The 23060-nt window shown below is 39.4% G+C and overlaps 1 protein-coding gene across 1 annotated transcript in view; it reads right to left on the bottom strand.

Annotated features, from left to right (window-relative positions):
- Window positions 1-23060, bottom strand: part of LOC309402656 (uncharacterized protein) — a gene marked incomplete at its 5' end in the record, with an annotated part of 70554 nt that overhangs the window by 43137 nt on the left and 4357 nt on the right. Inside the window, 21 exon segments of the mRNA XM_081996517.1 lie at window positions 614-779; window positions 2753-2982; window positions 4499-4601; window positions 5261-5442; window positions 6085-6199; window positions 7379-7518; window positions 7849-7949; window positions 8854-8921; window positions 9411-9574; window positions 9675-9710; window positions 12047-12191; window positions 12778-12865; window positions 14174-14301; window positions 15597-15796; window positions 16664-16812; window positions 17506-17621; window positions 18743-18805; window positions 18807-18857; window positions 20007-20161; window positions 21059-21241; window positions 22489-22635. Of these exon segments, the coding sequence (XP_081852643.1) occupies window positions 614-779; window positions 2753-2982; window positions 4499-4601; window positions 5261-5442; window positions 6085-6199; window positions 7379-7518; window positions 7849-7949; window positions 8854-8921; window positions 9411-9574; window positions 9675-9710; window positions 12047-12191; window positions 12778-12865; window positions 14174-14301; window positions 15597-15796; window positions 16664-16812; window positions 17506-17621; window positions 18743-18805; window positions 18807-18857; window positions 20007-20161; window positions 21059-21241; window positions 22489-22635 (2730 nt within the window).

The raw sequence follows: 23060 nt of genomic DNA, 5'->3' as shown, positions 1-23060 counted from the left end.
AGTTCAGTTCCATCCTAAGGTTTCCCTGCAGCTTTTAGTTTGTAGTGACACCCATAGAATCTCTATGAAGTATGAACTTTTGTTTGGGCCGATAACAGACTCTTTCTTTCCCCAATAACACATTAGTGGCAGCCACCATGCTGCATGAATAACGAGATACAACCCTTCCTCCTTTCCCCGCTTGTTAGAATCTAGTACCAGTGAAGCTATAGCCGCTGGATGAGCGCTGCTTACGGTGAAGGAACAAAATTTATTTTATACTCAGTGGACTTTATTGATTACAAGCCTTCCTACAAAATCCCTGTCAGCAAAAAGTTTCACATTCTAGACTCAAAGTGAAATGTTTAGTAATCCCGCAATCTCTGCGTTCTGTCTGCCTGGGACGTAGGAGAACTCCTACGGCACTTCTCACCCCAGTCCGGTAAAACGGCAGTATCCTGGCTGATGAACGACAACTCCATCAAATTAAAACATTGTTCATGCAAAATAAAGGTATTGACATTACATACTCAGGCTCATTATGCCTTAATATATACTTAGAAATTTGTAATTCAGCCAAAGCAGAACCAACAAGGTTTATGCCATAAAAGCAGAAGTGATCATCATAGCTTACCCTCAAACTTTTTGCAGACAGCAAAATGTTCTTCATTACAAGATGCTGTTTTCCAGGTCCCACGGAGCTCTAGATAGACACAGGCTATTTTATGTTTTGGTTCTCCATAGTACCACTTAGAAAAGTTTATTTTCCTTTTATCGGTACATCTGTAGTAGCCATAACTCTAAAATTGAATCAGACATTTCACATAATTTGTCTACACTATCATCTACTGTTTCGGGTAAGAGGATTTATACAAATGCGCATTTTCAGTGATACATAGAGCTCAGTTTCTCTATCTGTGCTAGTACTGTTAAAACATTAATTGAATCAGGACTCAGCAATGTAAAAGTAAGACACGACGGTATGCCTCCCATGCTGTAACAGCCCCTGAAGGTGTTTTAAAGGCTAAATGGTTCTTCCCGGGCACTGCTGGTGCTCAGTCCCTTCTCGGGCAATGTTGTGAGGTGGAATCACTGCCCCAGGGGAGTCAGGTCACCATGAAGAGCAATGTGACCACAGGAACATGAAACCCGTGGAAAGCTCAGGTGGAAGCAGGTCTCAGGGGGTGGCTGTCAAACAAGGACTGTAAGCTCAAGTATAGTTTTGAGGAGAAACATTCAGAAGTAAACTGCAGCTATGACTATGAAAAATCAGAGAAAATTTTGAGTTTGTTAGGAGCAGAAGAGAAATACTCAGGAGTCTTGAGTCTTTGTTTAGTCTTCCTCCCCGCCTTTCTGTTTTTTTCCAGGAAGAATCAGAAGAATGACAAGGAAAAGGGAACAGACCCAGACAGTATATTGCTGACATTAAGAACTGAGGGGTAAAATGTGATCCCACTCTAGTGTTTACATGTGTCAAGAGGCCAGGTACGCAAGCTCCTCCTGACCTTGGCACCATCAGGCAAGATCGCTGCCTGGGGAACAGGAGGAACCACAAAGCTTCGCTTTGCAACAGCAGGGCTGGATCATTTATGAGGACCAGGAGAACAAGTCTGGTGATCCAAACTTGGCTGTAGTGGAATTTTAACTGAGTTCTAAACCGTGTTTCTATGACTGCAAAAACAACCAACTTTGATATCAAGTGGGTTTAAACACTATTATTTTGTTTTGGATAGAGATGTCCTATGGACTTGTGCAAGTGGGAGGATTCATGTCAAGGTTGGTGACTACCAATCTTTTATATATTCTCAGACCAAGCATTTTGTCTGGTAGGGAGAAGCACTGTTAGAATCATGGAAATACGTATTGTGCAACAAGTTAATTGTCTCAGACAATGTAACCTTCTAAGAAGCTTTATCAGAGTGCTGATGCATCATATAATCAAAACCGCTATTTTTACACAACATTTATTGTAAATGCTCCCTAGGGATACTAAAATTCAGACATGTTTTGCTATGTTTTATATGGGTGTGGAATCACAATTAGTAAAAACAATCATGAGTTAAGAAAATTATTACTGATGAAAAAGCTCTTTTTTATTATCAAGGTAGTTTAGTCAGCTCAAAGAACAATGCAATAGAAACATGATAGTTAAGTGCATTGAGCAACTGCATATTTGCTAGAGAAGCTGAAGTTCATTTTGGCACTCAGTCACAGAGCTAATAAGACTGATGCTCACTCGAGTGTGCCCTTACACAGTGGTGGACCTGCGTCTGTATTCACTTCTTCTGGTACAGTATAGTTTTTACTGCTTTTAATCTTTAGAAATTAGCAGGCGCAACAAGGAGGGGTGTTCAGAGGCACATGGTATGTCCTGTGAACCCTTCTGAATTAAAAAGTAATGAAAAAGCTACAGCTGCCAGTAATCATGAGGCACTAGCCTTAATGACCCTGTTGGTCCCTTTCAGTAGAGTTCACCTGTCCTAAAAATGGCCATCTAAAAGTTACTCAGGTAGCTTGACCTAAGTGTCTAAGAATCCCACAGAGTTAGTAAAGAGAGGCCAGCTGTTAGAGGTTCCCATGCTTCTCCACTGCTGAAGATGGAGTTTAATGATTTTAAGAAGGATGAAGTTAAATGAAGTGAGTGCTTCAGTCAGAACCACCAGTCCTAGGTTTCTAAATCTGTTCATGCTACAATTCTCCCTGCTGATAGTAATCAGGATAGTGATCCAGTCATAGCATTTAACTGCACCACCTACCAATTTATTAATCTTACCACATTGCTGTTGATCCCAATCCGTAAGGGCTCTCCGTATTGCGCTGCCTGCAGCAGCAGGAATATATTACTGTAATAATCAAAAATACTGGCAAGCTCCGAAGATTTCTCCTTGCAGGCTTTTCTGGCTTCTTCCCAGTTCATTTTAGAAGGAATTATTAAATAGCTGCTGTTACCGTAATGGATGAAATCAGAATCTGGAGCAGTTGTGGAATGAAACAGTTCAGGCTCTGTAGGAATAAGGTACAAATTGGAAAGGAAGGGGAGAAAAACAGTGAAAATTACTAGCTACCTGAATAGCAGCATTACTTTTGAGTACCAGATTGATATAGTGCGGCCGCACAAGCAGCAAGCAAAAGCATTTCTTATTTAAAACACAGGAGACATATTTTAATGGTAACTTGGAATTATTTGTAACTATACCGTAAATAGTGTGTTCAGGGAGTAGGGAGAGACGGAGGACGAGCTGTGCGTATCTGTAGAACCCACTACACCAGATGAAATGATGTGAATACCGGTCACACCATGATCCTCCCCTCAGTGATCTCCAGGTTCCCCTCCCATAGCACAGGTGAGATTCCTCCCAAGCACAAGCACGGTGCAGGATCTCTGCATCCCTTCGGTCTCAAAATAGGGGTGAATTTCATTCTAAGCAAAGTCTGTGGTTGTGCTGCTACTTCTTTCCCATGTAGGATGAAGGGAAAAAGGAAACTGTAGTTGTACCTTAAATGATACATGAAAAGTAGAAGACAAAGACCTAGAGCTAGTGACGGGGACAGGAAAAAATGACAAAAGCCGCCTTCATGTTCGGTCAGTGTTGAGAACGCCCTGGCAAGTGTTTTTGCTAGTGACGCCTTCATGCAGCTTTCTGCACTTGCACGGGACAGAGCCCTGAAACATCTGGCCCAGCTGTGGCTTCTTCCTGTATTTTTACTTGCTGCTCAGCAGTTCCCTGTTCCTGTTCCCGCGGCCTCTGCGGGGTAGCTGTGCTCCGGATGTGTCTCCCACCCTGAGGGTACACGAAGAAAACTAGAACTTTTGCCCTTCTGATTATTGCTGGTCTTGTGATATAAAAGCATTGCTAGAGATATAAAACAATAAATAACCAACTTAACTGGCCTTAGTTAACCCCCCGGTGGAGGCTGTGTGAGGATTTTTTGGTGAGGGGGGTAGATCTGGGGGTGAGTGTGGGGAAGAAGCTTTTAGTGCATTGTCTAACTAGCCAAGATACCTATGGTGGAGGTTACTGATGGATTTGTCTTTATGCTTTGTATCTGCATTTGCAAAATAACCTGATTCAGACACCTATGTCTGTGCGAGCTGGATAAAGCACAGATGGCTAAACTTTTCTGTCAATGGAGGAAAAAAAGCATTTTGAAGGCACAGCTCTTCTAACGTGTTTTGGGCATTTGCCTGAGGATGAGGCAGGTGAACTCTGCCTTCAAAGTGTCTCCTCGCCATGTTCAGGGAACTGATTTAAGTGATTTACGTCCGCAGGGTAGGTGAAGTCAGCCCCTGTGAGTGCGGGTGGGTATGCTGGCAGGGGAGAGGCTGTAGAGCAAAAACTTTTTAATAATCCTTATCCCAGAGTGGGTTTTGTGCCTGGAATTCCCGAGCTGGAAAGTAGCCCTGCTTCCCTCGCTCCGGCTGCCTCGAGGCACAGCTGGGCAGTTACGACGGAGCACTCGTATGGTTGGACTGTTCAGTAAATGTCTTCCAACAAAGAAGGTGAAAATTAAAACTTAGTGCTGTCCATCTGGCAAATATAGCTTTTGTTATGCTGGCAGTCAGTGTTTTCCCAGTACCCTGCTTCATCTGCAGATCTTGTCGTCATTGCAATACAGTCGGTCTAGGGAAAAATTAAAAAAGAAAATTATAGCTGATGAAGTGCAAAATGTCTGGCAAAATAATAGAAATAGGTTTGAGGAGACAAAGTTAATAGCTTTCTTTTCTGATTTTTTGGCTCTTATTTTCATTTATTGTTTCTTGGAAAATATATTTATTCTTTTATATATCTTAAGCAAAAGTATTTCCCTTGGCAGATTACTGTAAGAACTTTTGTCAGTTTATTAAAATTTCTTGGAGTGCACCAAAGCTATTTTTACTATGTAGTTTATGGAAATTTGTACCAAATTTGTTGAGCTTTCATTTGGATTCATGCTGTACAAGGAGAAACAATAAAACAAAGTAAAAATCCCATCTGGTAATGCTGAATATTTTCAGTAAAATCTGATAATTCTCATTAATTCTAGCAGTAATTATAATACAGCACTACTTTTCTGAAGCTCTGTACTTCTGCAAAGGAATGATAATAAGTATAGACTCTAAGCAGGCCTATTAATCTCTGGGTACAGCTTTAAAAACTTGATCTCTGAAATATTATTCAGTTGCCTTCTGCTTTAAACCATTGAAATGTAGGATCCTAGCTGAGAGACAACTCAAACTGGTTAGGCTAACCTTGAGTATGTTATCTAAGTTATGCATTTTCTGATTTTTTTTTCCATTTACCTGTATTGTAATATACTTCCAGTCAACTTTTACGAATTTATCTCTAATTGGGAATTGTCTTGCCCACTTTGCATAGTCAAAAAAGCTTCCATCTGTCCAAAGATATGTACCCTCACTGTTAATGTCATTCAGTCCAATCCATGTTTCACTGGCAACATCCTTTAGGTGAAAGGTGAAGAAGGCTATTAAAAAAAAAAAAGATCAGAGAAAGAGAGTAGCTGAGGAGTTTTCCTCAAATTCAGTGTAAACCAACTTCCAAATAAAACAACCAATCAGCTTTTAAAAATATTACAAATGTCATGTACAGTATTGTTAGACTATGAGTTAATGATAAAAGAGAAAAAATACAACATGTTATTTAACTGAAGCAGTTTGATTTCATTAAGAAAAAAAACAAAAAGAAAACTTTTTTTAAATAAAAATGATAGTGACTTCATGGAAACATTATAGACTTTAGAGCTAGAATAGACTTCAAAAGGGTTAATCAGTCTTCCCCAAGGCAAGATCAACTACACTTATGTCATTTCTGATGGATGTTTGTTTACTTTCTGACTTGAATATCTGTGGGCATTTCATTACTATGAACTATTACTATTTATCCCATCTTCCAAGGCCATGAAGAACAGATTATTCTGTTCCCTCCACATGAAACTTTGGCCAAGAGATGGGAAGTATCATAGCATCTCACTCCAGTCTTCTCTCTGGATCAAGCAACTCCAAGTCTTCCTTCATAGGTTATCCTGTTTAGATCTGGAGGCTAGTTCGGCCTCTACAGTTGGATGTGCTGGCTGCGTACTTAGCGCCAAGAGGTTCAGATGTCATACCTTGCACTTGCTCATTGTGTATAGAGGCCAAATTTCCCCCTAATTCTATACAAGCACTTCTTGCAGAGTGCCAAGTCAGTCTCTCTTCTCCTCTGGATCCAAGTATTTTATAACACTGTGGGGAGAGTAAAGGATTAGACAAAATTTCAGGTGTCAAAGAGTATTAAAACTGTTGGTTTTGATTAACTCCATTCTAGTCCCTGCATGTAAAGAGCAGCAGATGGGGGATCTGCTGAAATGCAAATACTTGCAGCCAGCAAGGAGACCCAACTAATCACAGCGATGCATGTGCAGCACTTACAAAACTGAGGGCTATCGAAGGCTAGTGTTGGGCAATAGGCAATAGCAGGCAACCTCCAAAAGCTGTTGTGGAATTAAGTAGATATCCAAGGTGCACGGGTAGAGATTTTGGGTCACTGTTTTGTTTTGTTTTCCTATTTCCTGATTGGGAACATAATTTGGGGCAGGCAACTCTCAGGTCAAGTTCTTCCAATTATATACCACAAACTTAGTGCTGAAGTCTGAACCTGTGTGAGCAGTCAGCATGAGCAGATCATCGACAGGAAGAAGTGCTTTTTGTACCGCGTATTAGTATCCCATGGGGATATTTCCTGAATACCAATGTAAAAAATTGCTTTTGTGGTTGTGTATGTTCTGAGAGACAGAAGACGTGGTTTATAACTGGCATATGCTGATTCTCCCTTTTTATGCCCTTTGAATGGATAAAACATTTTCCTGTTGATTGCACTGTGGGATTGATTTGTGGTTTTAATTTGGTTCATTTTTTTTTAAATTCATATGGCCAGATTTATTTTTGCTTAATTTAACAAAAAACGATGCTTGCTTGTTTTCTACATTTGATTTGACATTTATTGCTGTTTGTGTTAAGATGAGTTGTTGTGATAGTTGATTACAGAGAAGTGTAACCTTTCATTTTTTCATCTCAGCGTTACTCAGAAAAAGGGGCTTACACTTACAGACAAGGGTAATGGAACAGTACTTCCATACATTAAATATGTCTAATATAAACAGAAGATTCTGGAAACTGAAAAAGTAGCTATCACTAGAGGCATGTGGGGATTTACAAAAATTATAACTTAAAACATTCAAACTCATCTTATTTTAAGATTCAGATACGACTTGACAACGTGAACATTGACTACACTGCTGATTAGAATAGCACTTAATAAACTGGTGTATAAAGTGAGATAATTTATATAGTGAGACGAAAGGGATAGTTGTTTTCTCTACCTATAGCATATCTGCTAAATATGGCTGAGATTTATTACTGCACCTTATTGTTAAACAAAAGCCAAGTTTCAGGACATCCTCCCAGAGGTGGAAGTAAAGTAGGAGCAAATCCTGAGTAATTTGAATTGTGCCTTTCACAGATGAAGCCATTTTTCACAGCACAGTTTATATCTTTCCAAAAGCCTGTAAATAAATGAAATACAGACAATCACTGTCTGAAACTCTCGTACCACCATTACAGCAGGCATCTCCAGACAGTATTCATAAAGCACCAGTGAAACCTTCCAGAGGCAGATGAAACAGTTGACACGTACACTGTTTGCCCTAATACACCCCTCCTTCTGCTGCGGTATATTTGTCTCCTAAAAGTGATGGGGTGGTTTTAAACCTCAGCATACTTGTTATGAAGAACTGTCATTATTGTGCAACTGCCTATTTATAGGGTAGCAGCAAGCATTTTAGCTTTTGATGCTAAATTTTCAACCAAATATTTCTTGTTGCTACTGTACTCACCAAAATCTTTTGACATTATCACACAGTTTTCATCGTTATTCGCAAAGTTGGGTTCATTTGGAGCCCAGGCAACGTAGTTCACTGGGGTCTCATCCAGCCAGCTGAAGGAAGCAAGGGGACAGTGGCTGCTGAGCAGACATCTCCAACAGTCGTTTCGTTATGAGGTCTGTTTAGATAAAGGGCTAAGCAAAATATTAACAGTGACCAGAGGACAAAGGCTCTATATATACTGGAGAGGATATATCAGCAGCATTACTGCTGCTTCTCATTTCTTTAGTACTCTGACATTCAAGTCCCATCAGTGCCCCATTTTGCCAGAGATTGGATAAACGTCACACTCAAAGGGAAGGCTTCTTAGGAGCTGGACAAGACTGAAACCCCAGAATCTTACCAATGGATGGACTTGCCTGTCATCCAAGAAAGGTGTCCTCCTGGAAGCCTTCTACAAACAGCTTTCTAAAATAGGTTCCCTACCACGAATTTCAGAAAGCTGTTCGGTCAGATGTTGCTCACGTTTCTTGCTTCCAGCTCACATAATGAACCACTGGGATTCGTCTGAGTAAACATTTACATCCACATTTTAGCAAAACCTCCTGGGCTTTCTCTGTAGCCATTGGAGATTGGGTCAGACTTAATCTCATCCTAAGACTGATGTCTAAAATGGATCAGGTGAATAACATCCTAAAATCAGCTGCTTCTCTTCACTACCTATGAAGGGGTGCTTGGGTGTTTAACTCTGTTCTCTCAGTGTAAGACATTAAGTGAAATGAACCTTAGCCACCATGAGCTTCCATTGGTTTTGCTCTCCTGGATTTGGAAGGAAAACACATTGCTCTGTTTAAATACAGAACTTCTGATCTGACCTGAGACTTCTCCTGAAAGATATTCAGAGGTCAGCTGCACAACAGTTACAAACTGGTAAAACGAAAGCACACACAAATACTCCCACAGAGCGAGATGAAATTACCATCATTTGTTGTTTTTTACCAGTTTTCCTTTACTTACCTGAGTTTCTGATCAAAGCTGACAACTAAGGCAATGAAATATGATTCCACTCTGAGTTTTGTGTAAATCTAAAACAAAAGTGATTAAGACTTGAGGACTGCAGTTCCTCAACACCAAGCAAAAATCTAGAAGCCCATTAACCATGCCTGTGATTTTTTTTTTTTTTTTGCTATTTTTTTTTTTTTGAGCCTCAGGCAAGAACCTTGTAGGTTCAGACCAGGGTTTCAAGCAGTCAACAGGGATATGGGGAACATACTGGAGTGAGGAACCCACTGGGCAGGAAAGCAATAATCACTGTGTTGAACACTACCTATCTTAGAAGAGATAAGCAACCTGGGCCTGAAGTATCCTTTGCTGAGCCTTTAACATTTGCATACTTTTTTCCTCTGCCTAATAAAAGCAATAGTAATTTATTTACAAGTTCTGAACAAATATATTGTCATATAAGTAATGTAGGACAATAGCTCAGAACTCTAGCCTTGCTAAATATCTAGACTGTTTTCTTTATCACCCCTCTGCTTCAGAATTCAGTTATAATTAATAGAATCAGTGCTTACGTATTTCCATAGAAATTGTCTTTTGCTTTCATTCTCAATGACAACAAGATCTGCAAAGTTCTTCTGACAAATTCTCCGTGCTTCTTCCATATGGACACGTTCTTTGCTGAAATAGTACTGCTTATCTTCATATATAATCCATCCATCATCAGTTGATTGATATTCTGAAAGATAAAGAAGCATATATATTATATTCATATCTGGTCTCTACAAAGTCTGAAAGCTCTACAGTAAATATTTGTTTGAAAGAGGAAAAAATCCTACCAAGCTTGTAGTGTGGTTCAGGTTTCAGCAATGTACCTGTAGAATAAAAGATCATCATGAGCAACATTCAAAATACAAAAAAACAAAAAAACCAAAAAAAACCCACCACCCAAAAAAACCAAGAGATATTTGCTTTATGTAGTTGCAAATGCTTTGTATAATAGAGAAAAAAAGTGGAAGTACTATCTAATGCATTTTCAAGATTTTAGAGCACATACCACTGGATTAAATTAAAAAATAGGTATAATTTAGAAACATTTATCTGGTAAAAATACATATCTCCAAAAGCACTGTATTAAACAATCCAGAATGTGCAGCAAACACTTTGTAGATGTAACGTACATTAGTTTAAAAATTTGTTTAGTATTTTTACCTGGCATGCTATTATTAATTATTTTTTACATTCATGGGACTAGAGCCAAGCAACATAATCCAGCCAATATATCCAGCTCTCAAGCTTACCTGCATAATAGTAAACTATTCACAAGTACTGAAAACTTAATGCTGGTGTTTTGTTAACACCACACATCGTTTCCAGTATCTAGATGCATTCCTCCTATCTTGATGTCTGGGCTTCCGCTAGGAGAGTCTGTCTTTAAGAGAGCCCTCGAGAGAGCCAAGAAGTACCTGGAGACCCGGTAGATACGAAAGCCCAGTTTCTGATTACAGGATGGACCAGGAGGAAGCGATTAACTTGTCATTATTCCCTGAGCCAGCTATAGCTCCTCAAAGGTAGCTCTGCTTTCATTTGGATGCCTGTTATTTTGTTCTTCACAAGGACTACTAATGCTGTTATTAGCTTTCGCCATTTCTTGTGTGGTTTGATGGAGGGGAACACATTATTAAAGAAATTACAGAAACGGTTTAGATGAGAGATAAGCAAGGAAGTGAAAAAGCAATTTAAATTTTTCTGTTGGGAGCTTTTAAATATTTTCTTCTTAAGCACTTAATGCAGAACAGAACTAAAAATATTCAAATATCTTCATGATTAATTTGCATACTTCACCTCATTTTGATTTTTTTTTTAAATCCTAACATAACTATAACATTCCTTGCACTTCAGAAAAATGGAGTGTCTTAAGTGAATATGAGGGAATTAACAGCTGACCATCTCTCCTCTCACAGTGATCATAACCTAATCTAGAGTCACAGTAACAAGATCTAATTATTTTAATTTTTTTTTTTTTTTACTTTGAAAAGATCATCTAGGATCAAGATAATCTGGTCAGATTTATGTCATGGTTTCTGAAGTCCTCCTGAGTAATCTCAAGAGCAGAGAGCCAAGTCTGTACCAAGCAGTGTGCTCAGCGTGCCAGGAAGGGTTGCACAGGCTGTACGGCTTCGAGCTGGCATACGGCAGTCAGTGTTCTGTCGGTGCCTTCGTATGACTAATCTACCCACCAGGGAACAGTGATTCTTCCTTTTTGGTTAAGCAATTTTTCAATGGTAGCATGATGCCTTAGCCTCTGTTTAAGGGTAACAGTTTTGTTGGCAGAGTCATCAAATGTTAGACATACTCAGTGCTTTTGATATAACTGCTTCTCCCTTCCCCTCCCTATTGTGCCTCCTCCTAATTCCCTGTGTGCATCCAACTTTCTTTTCATTTCAAGAAGTGTTTAAGAAGCTCCGGCTCCATGGAGATGTCAGTTTACAACCAGGAAGCAGGGGTGTAAAAGTAAGACCAAGTAAGCAAAGCAAGTTCTTGCATTATCGGCTGTCACTTGCGGTCCTCAGCCCGCGAAGCCCCAGTTTCCCACTGGCAGGCACCCCAACGCATGGCCGTCAGGCCCGTTTCATGCCCTGGCACCGGCTGCGTTAGGGCCGTGCTTCCCAGGCAAAGCTGGTGGATGCAGGAGTCCTTCAAGGCTTTTGATCTCTTTGTTTCAGAGTTCCTGGTTCTACAGCAGGAACTCCTCTTGCCAGAACCACTAGCTCTGGTCCTATAGCAATGGATCCCTCTCTCTGGTTCCTATTTTTCATTTCACAGTGGGAAGCAAAGGTTTTTTTCTCTTTTGCACAGGGAACCCTAGTGTCCTGCATCTTTGGCTCTCCTGGGTATGCCTGAAGAAGAGAGAAAGACAGGGAGGACGTAAAAGGAGAGGGGATAAGTACCTTTGCCTTGCAAATTTATTCAACCCGTGGCAGAAAGAGGTAAAGCCAGAGATAAAATAATAGGGACATCTTCAGCTTCCTGCATCTGAGTACAACTGAAATGTCTTGATTCATTCCTCTTGCTTTGTGTTGTGTTAACTGCAACCGGTTTTAAAATTAACAATTCCCAGTATCTTTCTTCTTTTCAATTTGCTTAAATCCATACAATTTGTTTTTAAACTTGAGTTTATCGCTCCAGTTAAATGGGGAAGTAATCATACCTTTCTTTGTTTCACAAATCCAATTAAGTAAACGTTCACAGCGCAGGTCATTCCAGCGCATTTGGGGTGATCTATTAAACATAACACAGTGTTCAAGTTCTTCATAGTTGTTCGGTTCATCTTCATCCCAGTTGTCATAAATTACCTGTGTTGGAAATACATCTCAATTACTATGTGATTCGAGCTGAGTGGAAGTAATTGAGATTGCCATCGTAACACCAGTTCAGGGTCTTGTCATCTCAGTAGGAAATTTGGAAATCAAATCCCCTACAGGGATCAGTAGGAGTTCAGATAGGTCTGAGAGGGCTGTGGAAGTCGTGCTGATCAGCTCGCTTTCCCCATCGCTCTCTGGAGAAGGTGTAAAGTTTACATGGTACAGAAAAGCATGTGTCTGATCGAGGGAAAACCGATGGGCAGAGAGAGTTGTGTTTATCTCCCTTTGTGAAAGATGGCAACCTGACCTCTTTGTACTGGCACACAGCAGTGCCCGGTCTGGGCTGCTGTGAAGACCTAAGAGCACAGACCGTGGAAGATGGGATATGACATGGTACTTCCATTAGTGTGTTAAGACAGTGCCATCACTGAGCATTGCAGACACTCAGCTGATGGATAAAGGGCTGCCATGCATGTGCCAAAGGTTTAAAGAGATTGGAAAAAAGGCATAAAAAGATGAAAATCTATATATTTCGAAGGCCCGAAAGTCAATTTATATCCAGCAAATAAGTACTCACAGGGGAACCATCAATCCAGGCAAATCCTTCATCAGGATTTAAGAGAAACAAACCGATCCAGAAAGCCTGAGTGTGCAGTCCTTTATCCCTAAAATAAATCATACAATATAGATACATGGGCGTAGAAAGAGGGGCCACGATATAAGTGCTGGAAAGCACGGAAACGTGCTGCTTTCTGTCACATCTGAATGGGGAGCTGTTCCTGCACGGAGCCCCCAGCCAGGCTCAGCGCCTGCGCTCTGTCAAGGGGCTTCTTGGTGCTCTGTGCTGGAGCAAGACTTGCCACATTTGAGTGTAAGTCAAGGGATGAGTGATGAGGCACAGAGCTCGCTCAGGCTCCCGTCCTTGCGGCTGCAGCAAGAGTTCACGGACAGAGGCTTTAGCTAAAGTAAAAAGTCAGCAGAGAGCTATAATACAATTTAACTAATGAAACATAGTGAAAATACTGGTTTTTCAACTGCTTTGATTTGCTTCTTGGCAGTTCCAATGTAGTTTATTTAATAGTTCATGCTATTTATCTTATCGTATCTATGGTCCAGATAAAAGAGAGTCCTATTTCATTCACTACACAGCACAAAGATTTCCCTTCACAAAGATTTCATAGTCTAAAGCAAAGAGACAGACAATTTCTCACAATACTGAAAAATAATAAAAATAATAAAATAATAAAATGAAGAAGGGTGAGATAATGAAGACTTTCTATATGACTGTTTAAAATCCATTTGAGAAATTAAACATAGATTCACCACTCTGTGAAACAGTTTTTATTAAATATCTCTATACTCCATGCCATTGACACATAACTGACATACTGACATTACAGAATACAATCAGAATGTAGTGGTCTAATTTGTGGGGAAAATAATGGCATAATTTCTACATTGCAGGCAAGATGTCATCGATAGTGCTAGCAAAAATTAATTAAAAAGAATTCCTGTTTGATTTCAGCAGTCTTCAGTTTATAGTCAGAAAATTTCCGTATTAAGTCCTTGCATTTTTGTTTACATTATGCAGTACCTCAAGGGTTTTTTTGAATATATGGATTAAAATGTGAATGCAGTTAAAAGAAGGCACAGTTAGAGCTGAACATTTTATTATCTCCCTTTTGGGAGAGCGACTAACATGTACAAAGTTGATCAGATCTGGAGAACAGCTTTGATAAAAACCTGCAATGAAAATTTAAAAAATATCAACACGTTTGTGAAATATTCAAGTTTGTTTGAGTTTTTTTTTAAAAGCAATGTTTCAGGGTGATATTTCCAAATGAAAAATTTCCATTCTAATCTAAAATTTTATTTTGTTTATTCACTCACTTGCCCAGCTCCAGATATATTTTGAAGGAATCCTTATATAACATAGCATGAACATGAGAAAGAATCTTTGTGCAAGTACTCACGATGCTAATTGCCACAATAAAATTTGATCTTCTCTTGTATTGATTGTGACCAGATTTCCTCCTATTTCTCTACAGAATTCTTCAGCCTCGAACCATGACTTTTTCTGGTTTCCCTCTCTCACAAAAAACTATTGAGAAAAAAAAGTAAAAATAAATTACCAAATGAGCAAATTTTGGCATGTGAAAATATATAATTGCCTATGTAATTAAAATTAGTATTACTTTAGCATCCCTTTATTCTTGAGTGAGACAACATAACATCTGTCAAGACATACAATATTAAACATCAATAATGTAAAGTGTAAGTATTTTTTTCTCAGCATCTTCTATTTTAAAATAAGCTATGAGTAGCACAGGCATCTGAAGACAACAAAAAATATCACAATGTACAGAGAGAAAAAAAAGTTTATAACTTAATTGGAACTTTGACCACTGAAAGGCTCAATGAAAGATGGAATAGTTCAGTTTTGGTATTTCGCAGTAGAAAGCAGCAGATTTTTGAAAAATGGAAGGTGGAAGAAAAATCAACAGGATGGAACAGAAAAGATAATATGGATGGTGAAAGCCATTTGGCAAGGTGCTGACCCTGGCCGAGGAAGAGAATTTTGTATGGTGGTGCAAGCGTACAAATAGCTCTTGAAGTAAGGAATCGGATGCTTGACATTTTGGGGAAAGGATAATCAACAGTTTGGTAACTGGCAGAACCAACAGTGTTAGTAACAATAATTAAGTGTGACATAGAAGTTGAGACCCTTACAAATACAGGGCTAAAATCATCTCTGGCCTCCCAACAGGCAGAGTGTCCCAAGGGAGAAAGTGAGAGGATACTTATGTAAAGACTTGGAAGAGCAGTGTTGCATATTTACTTTTCCTTGATCTATTTTGCTTTTTCTTCACTTCTTTTCTTTTCAAAAAAGGAGACTTTTTAAAGCATTTTTAGCAAAACCAAGAGAATGCCCAAAACTTTTACTTGCTGAAGTGTCACCAATGTCAAACTAAACCTAGATCTGAAAGCATCACACGCTGTGTGAGAAAAGGTTGGCAGAGGGCCAGGTTGCCATAAGTTTTCTCTTAGAAACCTTGTCTTATGCAAGTGACACTGCTCCCTCTTAAGATGCAACACTATGTTTTTCTGACGTCCCAAATTCCTGGAAGTACGTAAATTGGGTTAGGTTCTCACCTGGCATTTAAATAAAAGAAAGCATGTTTCTAGTGCTCTGTTTTCCTTGTTTCAGCTTGTCCATTGTTGACTTTCATTATGTTCGATGGATTTGTCTCGTGGTTTTTTGCACTCGAATACCGTGGAGAAGACCATTCCCCAAAAATGAACCAGCTCCTGGGTCCCTGAGGACTACAGTGACCGGGGCACCGGCCCCTGGGCTACCCAGGCTCAGGCTCACAGGGAAGGTAGACACACACTTACTTTGAAGCACGAGTTTGCCCAGGAGGCTCCATCCCAGCCCTCAGCACAGGCGGCCACAGGGACCTGTACAGAAGGAGCAGGGGGTGGCAGTCCTGCTGCCCGCTGTTTGCAAAGATAATTTGCTGTCTTCTCACAGCTAACAACATCCCATAACCCAGCTGTAATTCCAGTTCCCATGGCAACACAGCCTTGCTCTTTTCCTTTGTGATATGTAAAAGAAAGTAATAAAATAAAAGTCTAATTACTCTCTTAAGAAATGAGACATTTGCTTTTATTCATAGAAAATTATGAAAAGGAAGATGCAGATTACGCAGATTTAAAACCATCCTGGATATAAAATTATTGTTAATACCTCCTGACAGAGCCCAGATATGGGCCAGTGAGTCTCACAGACACACCTTTGCCAAAAACAGAGATTTGCAGCTTTGAAATACAAAACTTCCTTATCTTGCCACTCCAGGGAAATCACAGGGCAAATAGCACTTGGTTTTATTTACCTATGTAGCAGATGGCCTGACAGCTACTTTGGGGTTCTCAATATCCAGGTAATTCAATGTCAAGAAGACTGACATCAAGTAAAAGAGGCGTGCTTTAAGGCATAGCTAGCTAGTGTGAGTTCCCACGAAGATGCTAATCTGTCTTGCTGAAATGCAGAACAGCTGGACATTCACTGCTCACTTCTCACACGTGCGCCTTGGGGGTCAAAAACTGTCCATAATAATTTTTCTCAGTCTGATGAGTTGTTGTTAACTGGTGTTAAAAAGTTGAAAAAATGAGACCGGGGACTTTGTTAACTCCTGCACAGTACTGCCTTTGGTCTAGCCCATTAAAAATCTATTCCTATAAAACTTTGCGGGAGGTTGATTTACACAAGACCTGGCGCTCAGCTTCGACTGTGTGTGTTACACTGGCACCAAACACCAGGTCTGATGGTGTTGGCCACCTACGGCTACAAGCACAAAAGAAAGTGCCTGCTGTAATTTCAAACACCAGGGGGTGGACAGCAGAAACCCGCATGAATTTCAGCTGCACTCTGATCACAAGGATTGGGCCCGTGCAGAGCTTACCTGGCATTGCTGTGTTCCAGTGTGTGAAGAGAGGAGTTTCACCACTGGTCCACCTGAAACTCTCTCGTTCTTCTGTGTTAGAGAGACCAATCCAGAAATATTTTTCAGACCTCGGCCCCGCAAGACTAATCAGAAAGCCTTGCTCATATCTGAAGTAGAAAAAAGTGTTCAAACACAACCCATTACCTTGCAATACTAATCTAAGTGGTACAAATAGAGGTATCACTATCATGCTAGCATGACCACAAGGAAACAGCTCCTCAGTGAAGTCTGGGCAAAACCTCAGATAAGCTTTTAAGTGTGGTCAAAAGAATTTGGTCAGGGACAACTTTCTCTTTTAGCTGAAGACATCTTCTCTCCTTTCTACCCCGTTCTGTGAAATGTCACAAATCATTGCTCACATGGGCTTCTAGTTGTATTCAACTATTTTCCTCATCTTTCCAAGTCTTTGTGGTGCCTCACACAACCAAGTCAGGACCAAACTGTCAGCTTTGCTACCTATGACCTCTGAAGGCAGTCATGTTCCTCAGAAGCCATGAAATAACATCCTCAGAGGCCCCAAAATAACACAGCAGCTGCTTTAATTAGGAATTGAAAGATTAGAGAAAACTGCTTAACTCAAGAACAGACACAGTTTGAAAACTGTAGTAAGAGGTTAAGTGGAAAGCCCTAAAACATCAAGTCTTTTTTTTTTCCTGCATGGATAATTTTATTTGGCATACTACAGCACATTTATGAAAAGCACTGATAAAACTTGGAAGAGTTAAAAAATTGATAATTTTTGAAAGTTTCCCCATCAGAAGCACTGATTTTGAGGTATAAAAAAAAAGACGTTTTCCTACCTGCTTTCCACTGTAGCTAGATAAGCTTTGCTCCGTTCACATGTCTTATTTGCTTCTGAGAATGTCACCGGTGCAGAGCCCACCAAATAACAGTGAAGACCATATCTTTTCCAACCCTGTGACAAACATAAGGTTCTTAATGTGAAATTGAGTGTTCAATATAGAAATTAGCTCTGCTCTTTTGTGTATAAATAGTCGATGTTAAATTTGTTGCAGTTAAGCTTCAAACCAAGATGAGACTGGTCCAATATGCTGATAAACAACAGCTGTTTTTTTGTTGCTGATTGCTCCTACAGAAGGTTTTCTTTATTTAAAGGATGACATTAAGATCTTAGTTTTAATCTCTTTTACATGTACATGACTTTTCAAAGAAAATTGTGACCGTGCTATTTGCTATCTCTTTTAGGGCTCTGTAAAACTGGGGTTTTTAAGAGCTGTGGGATCTGACATAATGAAATACAAAAATATTGCAATATGGAGATGAATTCACATACAAGCAGAGCTCCCCGGAGCTGCCTCTGCCATCCTTCAGTGCAATGGGTGAGGAGACTGAGCCAAGGGGAGTCCAGTCGGTGCTTGTTTGTGGGAAAGGTAGAAGGAGGAATATCAGTAAAACACCCCGGCTTCTTCCTGCTCTCAGAGAGGTCTGTGCTGACCAATATAGACGTAATGATTTACTGATTCAGTTCTGGAAAAATTATTGTTTGGAAAAAAATAACCTGCTGATATCACTCAAAGGCCAAGTCAATAGCCCATCAGTAGGAACGTGGTACAGAAAAGCTGATCCTTTTCTGTTTTGAAGTTATTTTCTTTCTTTTATCACTCGTATATTGTAAGGACTTTATGAAGTCTTTAGAGAGACAGCAGATCTAAGAGAAGAGACAAAGTGCCTTTTGGTAATTTTACATGTATTGTTAGGCTAAGAGCATAAACAGAATAGTAGTGAAATTATGATTTTACAAATATATGTAATTTTGTCACAGGGTGACTCATCTGGGAATGGAGGGAAAGGCAGCGTTCATGTACATGTAAATGAATCTTGACTTTCTTGAGTATTTTCAGAGCAAAAATGAAAAATGCACAAATATTAGTAAATTGTTAGTAGGAAAAGACTAGGTTTCCTCAAGAGTAGATTTCCTAGAAGATACAAATACAAAGACTCCAAAAGAATCAAGAACCAGTAAATTAACTGCTGTTCATTTTTCCCAACAAAATTAATTTATGAGAGAGCATTTACTTTCTGGCAGCCTGGGTCCTCGATTGTCTCTTTTTCAGAGGATTGTGACGAAGGCTTCTTTTTTACACATGTAACCAAGCCGCTTATCACAAACAGCAGTTGCCCAGTATCCATCCTAGGATAGCAGGGAGAAGAAACAAATGTAAAAAAGGGGCATTCAGAAACAGAAGAAAACTGGTGTTTTCCTATTTCTTCACTACAAGGCCCACTGAAATATGTTACCTAAGAAGGCTATAGGATCATTGCTGGAGATTTATTTAAAAAAAAAAAAAAAATTCATGAGAGTATTTGTAAAGATACATCTCATCTGGGGCTACTGGATCTGCATTTAGAGCAGCATAATTTCACTACACTTCTGTAAAAAAGATCAATGAAACTGATAATAATGCACATCTGAGCGTGTTGCGGTAAATCTAACTGTTCTATCCATCAAGGAGAAGACTCTGAAAATGACTGATTTCTTTTTAAAAACAGAATTATGTAAAAAATAAAATTTAAATAGGAGCTTTTCCCACCCATAAAATCTGGTTTAGGATCAATTCTGTTGACGCCTAATACATCAATATTGTTCTACGATATAACATTTACTTTCAATAACAGCATTTCTTTCATAATAGCATTTTCAACTTGTTTCTTTTAAAATTCATGACATTTTTTTGTGCGTGTATGTATGTGCATGCACATGCATGTAAATGTGCCTAAAACCCCAACCAACCATGTGTTGGAAGAAAATAAAGTGTGTGAGTCAAGCAGTCAGAAATACCGTAAGATTTTAGGTTATGTGTTTGGCAGGTAGGTGTTAGAGCTCTCTTTACATCACAGCTGAAGAAACGTGCCCTAGTGCCAGGTCTCCAAGCCTCAATGCCATGTCTCAATGAAGTGACATTGAGTGACATAATGGTCTGTTGGACTGGAAAATGAGGTATGCAAATAGCATTTATGGTAATCGCATAATGTATTAATTAGTTCATCCCCAGTCCTCTCCAAGAGCTATAGCTTTTTTAATTGCTGCAGCCAAGAGAGTGAATGTACTGTAAATTTCCTGGATCAAAATTTCGTAAGAAATTTTAAAAGGTAGCACTAGGAAAATGCTACTTCTCTATTTCTGATCTCTCCTGTCCTCTGAACCTCTCTTCCAGTTGAGACCAAATTTATGGGGATAACTATTTTAAGCTGAGTCCTGAAAAAAATATATAAAGGCAAGTGATTTCAGGCTGATGTAGTTATTAGTTTGCTTTACTGTAAAATGACTGCATGATTGTACCTGCCCCTTCATAACAACGCAGTCCTCCAGACCGTTTGTGTAGGTGGGATGCCTGCGCTGCCATTTGGTGAACGTCACAGGAGTCCCATCACTCCACTCGAAATAGAAGTGAACCTTCAGGTCGTTCAGGCCAAGCCATAACTCTTCTGTTGGCTCTGAAGTATGAAAACAAATAGGGTCCCTTATGGCTAGCTATGCAATAAAGTGAACATTTTCATACCTGGAACAAACAAGGACTGATAAGTTTGGGATGTGTTACGTGAGAGGTGGTCTCGTGCTTTAACAAAAACGCTGGTTTCCTTTCAGATCTGCAGTAAGAGATGTGTTGGCCTGTACTGAAAAGGCCTCAGATTCCATCCAGAAACACTGAGTTTAATAAACACAAGGCTCTTTATGGCTGGCAGAAGATTTTTACAAACTTTCTGAGTATCTGTGATTCAGAACAAGATGGCTCCTAGCATGGAGGGTAGGACAGTGACTGTCCCACCTGTCAGGAGACCATGCTGACCCAAGCCATGAAGACAGCTGCCAATACATCTCCTTAATGAGGAAGCATTAGAGAGCTTGTGATGGCCCATCGGGGGTGTTCACCAAGTACAGCATGTACAGCAAGTGTCAGGACTGGTTACTACAGATCCAAGGAAAATCTGAAGTTACAAGATATTTTCTTAAAGGGATATATAGCAAGAGGTTAGCCTCAGCAAGAGTTTTAAACTTAGCGAGAAGTTAAATTTCCTCTAGGATTGGAGCTCAGTTCTGAACATACTGAACATAGAACAAAGCTGCCAAAAGTGCAATTTTTAGAGACCTTTATTGTGTCTCTATTTTTTTCTTTTCCTGCTTTATAATGTTTTACAATGTAGATTATTTCTTGATAAATATAAATATACTTCTATGTTTATGCAACGGCAACAGTAGAAAAGAATACCGTAAGTTGGATTCAGCCTTCCACTCGTGACATTTTGAGGAAAAAAGCCTTATTATTTAACACGAAGCCCAGCTTTGATGTTACAGATGTGGCAAACGAAATGCAGGCCTACATACATACTCACTGTAACCAAGCTGTGACACTAGAAAGCTGTATTCAGCAATGTTGTGGACACTTGCCAAATCTCCATCTTGCTTCTTACATGAAGCCAGAGCATCTTTCCACGTTTTGGGTTCTCGTTGAATGCTGTAGCAGTGGCCTGCGTATGGCCACCAACCATCCATGCACTTAATAGGTCTCAATTCCTCTAAAATTAAAGCACAATTTTTCAGAACAATTTTGTAAGAGGAAAATAAAGGACACTAGAATGAGGTCTCTTGAGCACTCTTTACAAAAGTGGGACTACATGAATAAACATAAAGCTGTAGACAGAAATGCAAATACATTCAAATGAAAAACAAACATCATTAAGGCACAATATGCTAAATATGCAAATAGAATGATGTCTCCTTAAGCAGAGAATCATTGCAAAATGCCTGCATTGTGTCAGAGATGCAATTTTAAATAATGGTCTGGTAAGAAAGGGAGACCAAAGTAGACATCTGCCTCTCCCCGCTTTGCCCTCCAGAGCGGTTCTGTCCCCCGGGCTGCATGCAGGGGCTGACATTAAGCCCTGCCTCCTGTTCCATGTCTTCTTGCAAACACAAAATTTTCGGATATGGAAAAGCGTGAAGTCATTCTTCTGTAACTGCAGGTCAGTAAACAGTGCAAACTGGTGCAGAGTTGGTACTTTTCATATTAACTCAGTGGCTTTTTTATTACTTAGATTCCTAAATATCTTTAAAAACTTACCTTAAGCTTGCTTTAAAAATAGACTCCTGCATTTCTTTTTAAGGTTAATAGGGGAATAAAGATTCTCTGAAATTATTTCTCTGCTTTCTTTAATATAACTACTTCTTTAAAAGTATCTTTTAGAACATTCCCAGATGACAGCCTCCAGCAGACCCCTCCTGCGTGTGGCACGTTCATAGCCACGTTGTGTCATTGAAGCCTCAGGTTGGGGTGGCCCACGGATGAAATGTAGCCCGTGTGAACACTGCTGCTCCTCCTGCTCTGCTCGAATGAACCCGATGCGTTACGTACTGTTGTCATCAGAGGAAGATTTTTTGCATTAATGTTAGAGTAACTGCAATTGCTCATTTGGAGCAAATGAGAAGCAAATGAGAAGCCTAGCATTCCTAGTGTATTTATGCAAATTTGATGCTGGTACTGGTTACCATGACAGAGTGCTTCTATCTGTCTTGCAAGAATGTATGACAGAGTGATAGAACAGAATAATAATATTCTTATATGAATGGTTAATACACAATGGGAGGACAAAAGCAGCATCTAAAAGTCTGTGTGTGCATGTATAGCTGTGTTTTTCAAAGGTTTCTAATTAGAAATTTCTAAATTTCTGGTTGAAAAATAACCTTCTATCATTTGCAGGTCTTTACAGATTGCTCTTTCTAGAAGTAAAAAAAAAAAATCTTTCACCTTATTTGACTAACCTACCTTTGGGTATAATGTCAGACTTTGAACTGAAGTTTCTTTTTTTACAAATGTAGCCAAGCCTCTGGTTACATGCTTGGTTTTCCCATTTGGAATTCTTTCTGGGGTTCATCACTCCACAGATTTTCCCAGGGAACAGGAAAGGATTTCCTTTGAGTAAGAGAGAAAATAGAATCTCACAGCAAAGATAAATAAAAATATCAATAAATCCATCACATTATCAGTAGAAACATCAACTTATTCTGGTTTCTTCAATGCTTAATATGAAGAAGCCCTCTCCCATAGGATAACTGGTGTTGTAGTTTATAGGATGCTGCTTTTAGTCTATGCTTTGAGAATGAAGAAATGACCCTCCATTGACTTTGTGTCGGGATAGTACTGGGAAATTTCTGGTTCTTTTCTTGATAGCCTGGTGCTCACAGACAATTCAGCTGAAACTAGACTGTTGTCCTGTGTCAAATACTTCCAAACTGTAAAAATACTCAGCTTTAAATTATACCATCCCTCCAGTATATCTCAAGAATTTCACAATTCTACTTTCCTATAAAATTGCTTTTCTCTTCTCTGTTGTAGTG

The sequence above is a fragment of the Phaethon aethereus genome (assembly GCF_964289735.1).
Source record: "Phaethon aethereus genome assembly, chromosome: 2".
Classification (NCBI taxonomy): domain Eukaryota; kingdom Metazoa; phylum Chordata; class Aves; order Phaethontiformes; family Phaethontidae; genus Phaethon; species Phaethon aethereus.
This window is presented reverse-complemented; position numbering and strand designations above follow the sequence as displayed.